General features: G+C 35.4%; 1 protein-coding gene across 1 annotated transcript; it reads left to right on the top strand.

The window, feature by feature from the left end:
- Nucleotides 1-350: 350 nt before the first annotated feature.
- Nucleotides 351-6256, top strand: LOC112294977 (hexokinase-1). Its single transcript, XM_024546009.3, has 9 exons — nt 351-795; nt 1996-2329; nt 2634-2708; nt 3148-3303; nt 3515-3613; nt 3701-3831; nt 4148-4229; nt 4351-4733; nt 5986-6256. The coding sequence occupies exons 1-9, from the start codon at nt 518-520 to the stop codon at nt 6119-6121; spliced, it is 1674 nt and encodes a 557-aa protein (XP_024401777.2). The 5' UTR covers nt 351-517; the 3' UTR covers nt 6122-6256.
- Nucleotides 6257-11425: the final 5169 nt, after the last annotated feature.

Here is an 11425-nt window from a genome sequence, read left to right as displayed (position 1 = left end):
ACTCCGTCAACCGGAGACGAACAGCCTCCAAGTTTCGTCAGGGTGGAAACAATCGTTGCCCTCCCAGCTGCGTCGAGGGGCTTTGAGTCTTGGGAAGTCTGTGTGTGTTTGTGTGCATGTGTTTTTTTTTTTTTTTTTTTTTTTTTTTTTTTTTTCATTAGTTTTGTGTTGCCTGTGCGTCGAAGTTCGGGTTAGCGAGAGGAGCGTTGGATCGATCGGAGTGACGTCCATGGCAATGTAGGGAAGGTTGCCATGGCGGATGCAGTGCAGGCAAGGTATTGCAGAAATATAATAATCTGGCGGGAGGGAATTTGGTGCTTGGAGCGCTGGGAAACATAGTTGAAGGCCACTGGTTCGTGTTCCAGTGTTGACGTTCGATGAAGTCGATGTTTTGAGGATTCGAAGGGTAATACATTGGCGATCTGCGGGAGGTGAGTGTTTTGTGAGGGTTGGAGTTGAGGCAAGGAGAGAAGGAAGGAAGGCAGGAAGGGAGAACAGTTTTGTGAGGAGGAGAGAGATGGGGCAATCGAAAGCAATGGCGGGGGTGTATATCGCCTGTGCAGCTGCGGCGTGCGCTGCTGCAGCTGTGGTGTTGACGCAGCGAGTGAAAGTCCGATCGCAAAAGTACACAGCGCGGAAAATTTTAGTGGAGTTTCAGGAGGCTTGTGAGACGCCTCTGCCGCGGTTGAGGCAGGTTGTGGATGCTATGGCAGTCGAGATGCATGCTGGTCTTGTTTCGGAAGGTGGTAGCAAGCTTAAGATGCTGCCTACATTTATTGACCACTTGCCAGACGGGTGAGTTGTTTTGTTTCTGCTTTTCCGTTTTATTTTTGTTTTTTTATTTATTTTTATCCTCAATGTTTTACATATTTTTTCTAGGAATTTGCTTTGGTCCTCGTCTTTCAGTGTATAATTTCTCCAGCTTTTCGATTTGGACGTAAAACTGCACCCTCTTCGCTACTCCTGACGGTGTTCGTCTGAGCGAGATGTTACATGTTGCATGCGGCCCAAGTTTTGTAACTTGGTAGTTTTGAGATCTACTTTTTTGGAGGTTTTTCTGTCGAAGTTGTGTCTTTTAGGGTGAATAAATTGTGAACCAGGGTAGTAGTGAGTTGTAGTCGGAACAAGTAGTGACTGGCCCTCCTTCGTCAGATAGAAAATTGGGCAATGCAGTACAGTTGGCACCTTATTTCATGGTCTTCTATCTTATTTTCATTTGCTCGCAGAGCGTGCGACTATAATCTTTTCTCTTCAACTTTCTGTAAGTTGTGGTAGCCACCTAATCGATTAGCACAGCTTCGTATTGATTCCGAATAGTGGAATCCTCGATGCAGTAGAAATGATTTGCCTGATCTTAGCTTCGTGTGCAGTTTAGAAGTCGATATCTTTTCTACTATAGATGTTTTATCTGTTGTTTAAAGTCAGCCCTTCAATTTATTTGATCAGAAGAGCTTTCGGTAAATCACTCGAGCAAGACACATTTTACAGAAACTGATTTTATTTTTCAACGTGGGATGGAAGAGCATTCTGAATTTTCTTTTTTATCGCTCGAAGTTGCTGCACGAAGAGAATCAATGGATAAGTTTTGAGGGTAATCAATAGTCTGTTTCAGAGAGTTTCATTCTATTTTATTTGATTTGATTTTAGATTTGATTTTATTGTTAATTGATGATTATTATTTTTGTTGCTGCTACTGCTAATGGTCTCCGTTGTCAGATTTTTCTTGGTCAGTCGATCTTAGACTAATCTTATATTCACTAGCGTTTTTTTTTGAGTATTTTGAATGATGATTTTATCGAACTAACATTCTTTAGGATTTGGTTTTATGGATTTTATTTGCTGCTTGAATTCTCCGACCAGTATTTTTTTTTACATTATATTCCAGTCCTTGGTATTACATACTGATATACTGAACAAATAGGTTCAGTGAGTATGTATGTTGGTGACTTTTGTGTACGATGTTCTGATAGCATCGGGTCAATTGGGGTTGAGCAGGAATGAGAAAGGCCTTTATTATGCTGTGGATTTGGGTGGCACAAACTTCCGGGTGCTCCGTACCCAATTGGGTGGGCTGGAGGGTAGAGTAATTAAACAAGAATATGAGGAGGTTGCCATTCCTCCTGAGCTGATGCTTGGAACAAGCGAACAATTGTTTGATTTTATTGCCAAGGAGTTGGTTAGCTTTGTGGCAAGAGAAGGTGAGGATTTTAGATTGCACGAAGGTCAGTCACGGGAGATAGGGTTCACCTTTTCCTTTCCCTGTAAGCAAACCGCTGTGAACTCTGGTACTCTCTTGCAGTGGACCAAGGGCTTTAAAGTCAACGATGCAGTACGTTGCCCTACTTGTCCTCTCTATTGAATGTATTGTTCATTTTGTGAAATGTGAATAGTATAATTTTCTTCCTTTTAAAGCATCTGAGTGAGAGCGAGGCAAAATGGCATTTGAACTTGCTTGCACTGACTCAGTAATTTTTCTGACAGCATCTGCAGATTTAATTTTTTCTCTTAGTGCAGATTCTGACGTAGTTGAGCGATTTTTTTCTAGGATACGAAGATATTAGTTGCTTATTGAACCCTGAAGCTGTAGCCGTGCGATCAATGTGTATCAACAAGCTGTTATCTCGAATTTGCAGATCGGCCAGGATGTGGTTGCAGCTCTACAAGGGAGCATTGAACGGCGAGGGTACAAGATGAGGATTGCTGCTTTGGTAACGTCGCTGCTTTGCAACCTGTTTTTGTTGTGCATTTTCGCATAGAAATATTAATTTATGCATTGAATGCCTGCACAATCAGACGACTTTTTTTGAATAATACGGTTGAGTGAACGCAATTCTATAGTACCTTGTTGATGATATTTTATGTTAGAAATATGTTAGAACTTAAAAGAGATAAGAATTTATTTAGACTATCTCCGAGTCTACTAATTTGGCATTTCAGGCTCAAGGCTTCATAATATTTGAATGGAGACTTGGGCCCTTCCTAGCTGAGAGCTCCAGGAATGTAATTAATAGGGCTTGGCTACCAATTATCGTTAGTATCAGCCACTGAGCTTTTTAAGTAATAAGGTGTGCACTGAGAAGTCGCGCTACTGACGTTATGGATAATTTGGTTTGTTCCATTCACTTACGTCTAAGGTGCACTATGCAGGTTAACGACACGGTAGGAACTCTAGCTGGTGGTCGCTATTGGAATAACGACGTCATGATAGCTGTTATTTTGGGTACTGGCACCAACGCCTGCTATGTGGAGCGAGCTGAATCTATATCGAAGTGGGGTGGCGAGCTTCCGAAGTCTGGCCAGATGGTTAGTAGCAATCCCGGTTCCAAAGCTGGTTATTTATTTTTGGGTTTTGTTTGCCTGGTTTTATTACATTACAGACGACAGAAGATACCAGCAAACCTGGTCTATGGTTCCGACGAAATCGAATCTTTCTAGAGCTGCCTCTCATGTAACATATGATGTTGAATTCCTGGTAGGTTGGTAGCAACTAATTTAAGGTTTATGCCCTTGATAGGTGATCAATATGGAGTGGGGAAATTTTTGGTCGTCACATTTGCCTCGGACCTACGTGGACGAGCTATTGGATAACGAGAGTCTGAATCCAGGAGAATACGTAAAGCATCTAAACTATGTTCTATTCTGTTAATATGTTTATTTCCTGCGTTGGAACGAGGCTGAATGATATGGCTTTTGGTTGCAGGGCTTCGAGAAAATGATTTCGGGAATGTATTTGGGTGATTGTGTGAGGCGTGTACTTGTTAGAATGGCTCAGCAAGCTGGCATCTTCGGTCCCCATGTTCCACACAAGCTCTTGGAAGCCTTCACACTTCAGTTCGTACTTTCACCGTTTTAGGAAATGTGTCGGTGGTTTTCATGGTTGTGTTAGTTTTTGTGAGTGTCATTTGTATGTTTTGTTATTTTTAATAGGATCTAAAAACTTTCTGACTGGGGTTGATCTGGTCTGTCCTCATTGTATTTAATGCTGTCCTTGGCGTCACAGAAGGATTCCATGGTTGAGAAAAGGCACGGCATGCAGGGGTCAATTGTGGTAATCATTTTATGTTGAAAAGTACATTTTTACGTTTTTCAAACCTAGAGACTTGCCTTTGCTTGCCAGTCTTTAAAAGAGAAATGGGCCCTTTTGCAGAACACCAGATATGTCGAAAATGCATCATGATGACAGTAGTGACCTCAAAATGGTTGCAGAAGTTCTGAAGACAGTATATGGGGTACGTGATATTGTTCTTTTTACATACGAAATCATATTATTAGGTTTCAGAGACTTATCACTCAAAGCTATATGGTATCGTTTGCAGCTCGTTGATTCTGTATACACACATGCTGTTGCAGATCCATAACACAACACTGGGGATTCGCAAAATTGTACTTGCTGTTTGCGATATTGTGTGCCAGCGAGGGGCCAGATTAGCAGCTGCTGGTATTGTGGGAATATTAAAGAAAATTGGAAGGGATGGAAGTACAGCAAATGGTTTTATCAGGCGAAATGACGTGAATGGTATTCACGATGAGCTCACCGTGAATTCCATTGGGGGAAGCGGGAAAACCGTCGTGGCTATGGACGGTGGTTTGTATGAGCACTACAGTAAGTTCCGGAACTACATGCAACAAGCTGTACGTGAACTCCTAGGGGACGCAGCCAAAAACGTCTTCATAGAGCTTTCGAAGGATGGCTCAGGCATTGGAGCAGCCATTCTTGCTGCATCACATGCCGAGTATGTACCAACCTAATATCAACCCGATACCGCTTAAATTAATAACATTTAATTATGGAACCCAAGGCCTTGTTGATTAAAACCCTTTAGTTCTTATCGTTAGGACTGTACTCTACTTATGCTTCTGGGAGGTACGGCTTTGCTTCTTTTGGAGTAGAGGGTTTTTGGGGCTCGTTTTGTCTCCTGTATAAAGTCTCTTATTTTAACCATTAGATCTTTTCAGCTGATAGTTTGGAGAATGACACAGGGCAGTTGTTTTTCTATTAGCTAAGTATTATTTGAGTACTTTGAGCAAGTATTCAACCCCATTCCTTGTGTACGACATCACGTTGAGGCTTCAGTGATGCTTTAGATCCGGTCGATGGTAGTGTGGTACCAGTCAACCTCCGATAGCCGAGGTTGAAGGTTGTCAGCAGAAATGTTTTGCAGTTTTTTAACTGCTGCTGGCCAGTCTTGTGATTTGTTGCAAAATGGCCATGGGGTATACCGGTTCTTCTTTGTCTAATTCATAACCATTTTGGGTTGTCTATTTCTTCAGACTTGAGGCGCATTCAGTTGAGGTTTCTACTTCAGTGAATTTTGGTTTATTTATACTGCATTTCTCTTCATTTTATACTTACTCATTATAGAACAAATTTCCCCACAATTTTTTGATTTTTTTACTTTTGATTCTTAATCCATAATAATAATAATATCTCAATTTAAATGAATTCCGTGAGGTTTAGCATTGTTCGCCCCAGGTTAATTAAAAACCTCTGATTCTTTACATTCTTATTTGGAGAAAGCTGGGCTGACTGTACGTAGCAGATTTATTTTGATTAGTTTCTGGGAAAACTGAGGTCCTGGAGTTTGGTACAAGACATCTGTTGTTGTGTGCATTTTTCTGTGCATTGTATGAACACAATGGCTTTCATTATTCTGTTTTGTGAATCATTTATTTGATTTTTTGCAGTTTTGCATCTCTTTTGGAGGATCTGTGATAGTCACTTTTCAGCACTTTAATTGGCGGCATTTCTCTGATGTTGTACTGGATGTTCCAGTTGGTCATCACTGTCTGAATGGTTCTCAAATTGTACCGCACAGATGGTCCTATTGTTAGATTCATGATTCCTGTAAAGTTTTTGATAAAACCGTCTGTACCCTTCAGAGATATTAAGGGTGAAATATATTTGTAGAAATTAAACCACTTTCATATCGTGGATTCAACCTCACGCCTAACAATATTGTTTCATCTGATTATTTTGACAAACAGAACGAGAAAGAGTAAACTTTTCAAGGAGAAAATCCTTGCTGGTCCCCAGCAGTGCTACTCGGAACGTCGAACCATTGCATCCCAGCTAGGTGCAGCGTTAAGTTGGGCTGCTATGGTGCCTAAGTTGGGGAAATGACTCGTGTATTGTATTCTGTATTCTGCTGGAAACGGAACCAATTATCTTGCTGCATGTACAAAAGATTATGTAAAGGATTGAAATGCTTAATTGTAGACACAAAAAATAAATATCTCTGACTCTGTTGTGTAATTTTTGATTTTTTATCCTAAAATCCTAATCGGATTGTATAGGCATTAAATTCAATTGTGTTTTCTACTGTTTGAATATTTTTTCTCTGTTCATTCATTTCCTCTGCTTGTGTGTGCAGTTTCTATTTTTATCTGCACAAGGGCATATGTAAAGTTTTGTATTCGTATTCTATCTACAGTTACATGCGTGGTCAACTTTCTTGGTGCCCGTAAGAGAAACTAAGTTTATCGAAATAGCATTCCGAGCTCATGTGACCTGACCAAACTTTCTTAACACAATGCACAGATTAAAACTAAGACAATAGTTGAGTACGTGAATTGTGTGTACCCATGGCATGCTTTAATGCAAGCCAACTGCTAAATTGTGAACTGAAAATAGAGCTATAGCCCTTCACAGAGATTTAAGCCATCGAGAGGTGGGGGAGATGAAGGCTCCACCTTCTGTTACTAATAGAGGCTCATCAGTTCCTCTTTTTTTCCCAACTTTGAGCACACTTCTCACTCATCGTCAATAGACTTGTTTCCATTATCGTCATGCCTAACTTATTACATCGTATTATAGTATTATGTTTTGAGGTTACTATTGGCATTGGTTTATGGAGTTGTTTGGAATCTGTTGGAAAGGAAATATATTTAAATCCATTCCCTCTCCATTCTTACACAATTTTTTGAAGTTGTGAACATCCTTTGATCTTATTGTTAATGGTGTATAATCTTACGCTCTTTAGATTTTCTCAAAACCTTTCTTTAAGGATTTTTTATTTTTTATTTTTTTATTTTCTTTTATTGGCTTGTATTCAAAAGTAGATTAAAGTGTGGTAAGCTGTCATTTTTCTTCTATATAATTGATGGTCAGCTTATTATTAATTGGTATTGAAGAAAAAGAACTTTGAAGTGACAATATACAAAATCAATAAGGCCGCTCACAAAGAGAGTATGGAATATGATATCTCTCACTTCCAATATCCATTACTTATAGGTGTTGGTTGATGCCCTAATGGAAAACTTCCATCTTTTGATGAATACATCCATCAAGCATTCTATTGAAACTATCCATTGATATCTTATCTACTATAAGAATATATTTTTAATATATTTTTTATACTCTTAAGATCTTTTGTCCATTCATCTAAATTATCTCTTGGCCTTCTTATATACCAAGAGCCAATTCTTTGACCAATAGCAACTTATTTAAAGTAATATCTTCTATAATGTAACTTATTCTATTTTTATTTTTATTTATTTACTTTAATACTCCTACTTTGCTATTAGTTAAAGTCTTTCAATCCTAATGCCTTTATCAACATGTAATGTCTATCTTTTACTAATACCTTTGTCAACAAATTAGCAAGCATGTCTTTTGTTGTATAATACTTCATATCAATCACTTCTATTTAAATCTTCTCTCTTATGAAGCGATGTTGAATGTTAATGTGTTTGATCTTTGAATGATGCTTTGGATTCTTTATAAATCCAAGACATCCTTGATTATTACATTCCATTGAAGTTGCTTCTATTTATACTATTCCAATATCCTCAAAAAGTTGTCTTATTCATATTGCTTCGATTGTACTATAACTTATTGTCATATACTCCACCTCCATTCTTGATCTTACAATTGATGGTTGTTTCTTACAATTCCATGAAATAGCTTCTATTTCAACAAAAATAAAATATATTCCATTGTTGACCTTCTATCGTTTGTATTTCTAGCCAAATTCACATCACAATAACCATGCAAAGTAATGTTATCACTTCCAAGGTACAATTTTAAATGCAAAGTGTCTTTTAAGTACCTCATGATCCATTTAATAGTTGCATAATGAATTGATCCAACTTTTGACATATATTGGCTCACAACACTCATTATATATGCAAGATTCACTCTTGTGCCAACTATTACATAAATAAATAAGTCCACTACTCCCTTGTATGGAATACCTTACATTTGACCTTCAATTTCAACAAACTCTTGATTTGTAAGCTTCATCAACTTCAAATTGGCCTCCAAAGGTGTATCCATAGACTCAGATTCTTTCATGTTGAATTGTTTCAACATCTCTTCAATATACTTACTTTGGTTCATTCTAATGGTCTTTTTAATACAATTTCTCACAAATTCCACTCTTAAACAATAGTCAAGCTCTTTCAAATCACTCATCTCATACCTCTTTTCTAACTTTATCTTCAATTAATCCATCATCTTTAATGTCTTGATTAAGATGATCAAATCATCAATATAGAAGATGATAATTAATATGAATTCACTTTATTGCATGACATACATGGAATGATCAACCTTATTTCTTTTAAATCCTTCATTTCAGAAGAATATGTAAGTACATTGATACCATGGCCTTGATGATTGCTTGAGCCTATACAAAGATTTCTTCAACTTACAAACAAGGTGTTGTTTACCTTCTTTAAAAAATCCTTGAGGTTGATCTATATATATACATATATATGTCTTTTTTAAATCTTCTATTTAAGAAAGCAATCTTCACATTCATTTGATGCATCTCTAAGTCCATTGCTGCTCCAATTACCATAATAATTCTAATGATGTTGAATTTGGCCACAGAAGCAAATGTCTCATTGAAATCAATATGAATAACTTATTAGTAGCCTTTGGTAATAAATTTAGCCTTGTATTTCATAATATTACCTATTGCATCCTTCTTGATTCTAAATACCTACTTACAATCAATTGAAGATTGATTTGGTAGAATTTAATCAATTCCTATATTCCATTATTCATGACTAATTTGTATTCTTCTTTCATGACATTCTTCTATTTCATAATATTTGTGGACTTTATTGCATCACACAAAATCAATGGATTAGCAAGGAATGTAGCATTGATATATTCTTTATTTATTTGAAAAAAAATGTGATTCATCCACCAATTATCAAATCATTTTCTAACTCTCAAAAGATATATCTTTTTATTTGATAAAGATTCATCTTCTTGCATTCCAAGGTCTCTTGCAACCTCCTTTTTTCTTAAAGCTTGTTTCTTCACAATTAATGGTTGATACTCCTCATCATCATTATCTTCAACATCTTGATTGTCTTTATTGCTTGTTCTAGTAATTATAGACACTTTGATCTATCTTTATTGGCTCTTTATCTTCACTTATACTTCTACCATCTTCATTTTTTTCATCTTTTTTTTCTTTTTTTATTGGAATTGAAGATGTATCCACAAACATACCATTATTCATACTTGGACACATTTCCAAGTATTCACAAATACTCTTATGCTCCAAAAATTCTACTCCATGATTCTTAATGATCTTTTTGGTTTCTAAATACATAAGCTTACATGCCTTAGTACCTTCATAATATCTAATAAATTCATATTTTATACTTTTTACATTAAGTTTGGACATCATACAATCTTGTGTTAAAGACAAAAATTTAATGAAAGAAAATAAATAAGTGAGACTTTTTAAAAGAAATATGATGAAATAAAATTAAAAAATTATATATATTAAAAAGAAATTAGAATAGCTATTACCAAAAGATAAAAAACTATAGAATCTTAAAATAGACTAAAAATAAGAAAATAATTCATAAGTATGAAGAAGACTTCACTAATGCCTCTATATATACTATCTACCTAAGAGCTATGTAACAATATTCTATAGGACCTTCAAAACATGTTGACTTTACACAACACATATTTTGACTTACAAGGCAAGTTTGCTATATAGGTACCGTGTAGTTAGCTTGTTTTGTAAGCTACCAATATGTGTGGCACATGATCAATATATTGACCAAATTTCTAATCTATTAATCAACTACAAATATGTGTAAAGTCAAAACAAAATCTATGAAGTTTTTAAGAAGTTTTCCTAAAAGATATTATATAATTAATCTATTTTACCTACTTTTATCTATTCATATTACTTAAATAATAATTACAATAAATACATATATATGATATTATCTTCTATTTTAAGAATGAGTTCCACAAGAAGTAGTGATCACATATCAAAGAAGTCTAAAATGTAGCAAATTATATTTGCTACATATTTTAATCTTTGTTCTTTTTGAAAATAATTGATATGCCTTCTTAGCCATCGATAATGTCTCATTTTAAGGCAAGAAGACCATCCTCTTATTTAATCATTGTTGAAACTTTCATAACTTCTTTCAAAAAAAATATTTATAACACCATTAAGAGTTGTTCCTACCTCCAATAAAATCACCAAACATCAAGACTCTCTTCCTAAGCCATAATATAAAATACATTATATCTTGCCATCTATTTGAAGAAGAGCATGTTGCTCTTGAAAGTCTTTATTCCTATTATGTCATCTTGAAAGTTATAATAATTGCAATATCTCATTTGATAAGTCAACAAATGATGGCAGTTGAGTTGAATCTATTGACTATTGGTTCTTTATCTCCATAATGCCACAATTATACATAAATTACAAACAAGGATAGAAGGTGGAATACAATCTTCCTTAAATTGTATTTCTTTCATACCAAAGGTTTGCTATCCTTCATCTTTATTTTGATGGATGTTGTTGATAAAAATCTTTAATCTTTTCTATTACATTTATAAGGTTTTTTGATGGCTCTTACGTGTATTTGCTAATATTGTATCCATACCAATGAATAAGATATTTCAACCTAAATCATTGCTGCCTTGAATCTAAGATTTCTTCTACCTCAAATTCTTAATTATTATGTAGTTCTATAAGAGGCGGTGGTATTTATCTTCTTTCTAAGATATTCACTATCTTGTATGGCTCCAAAAGAGACTCATGAAATATGGGATGGATTTGCATAGAAGAATGTATCATATTATTATAAGCAAACTTTATCAATGATAAAAAAATTATCCAATCATCTTATTGGTAGTTGATGGTATATTTCAAATATTAAACCAAAAATTAATTTATATGCTATATTTATCTATTAATTTATAGATAAAAAGCCAAAGATAGTTTTATATCTATCTTTAAAATCTTGAAAAGTATTTTCCAAAATCTTAGTATAAATTGAGTTCTCATATCCAATATAATATCCTTAGATGATTCATATTGAAGAAATAGAACTTTGAAGTCACAATACATAACATCAACAAGGTTGCACTTAAAAAGAATATAGAGTAAGTTATTTCTTACTTCTAACATCCAATACTTATGAATTGTGGTTG

Source organism: Physcomitrium patens, chromosome 18, assembly GCF_059467195.1.
Source record: "Physcomitrium patens ecotype Gransden chromosome 18, ASM5946719v1, whole genome shotgun sequence".
Classification (NCBI taxonomy): domain Eukaryota; kingdom Viridiplantae; phylum Streptophyta; class Bryopsida; order Funariales; family Funariaceae; genus Physcomitrium; species Physcomitrium patens.
Note: the sequence above shows the minus strand (reverse complement) of the source record. Positions and strands in the feature narration are given on the sequence as shown.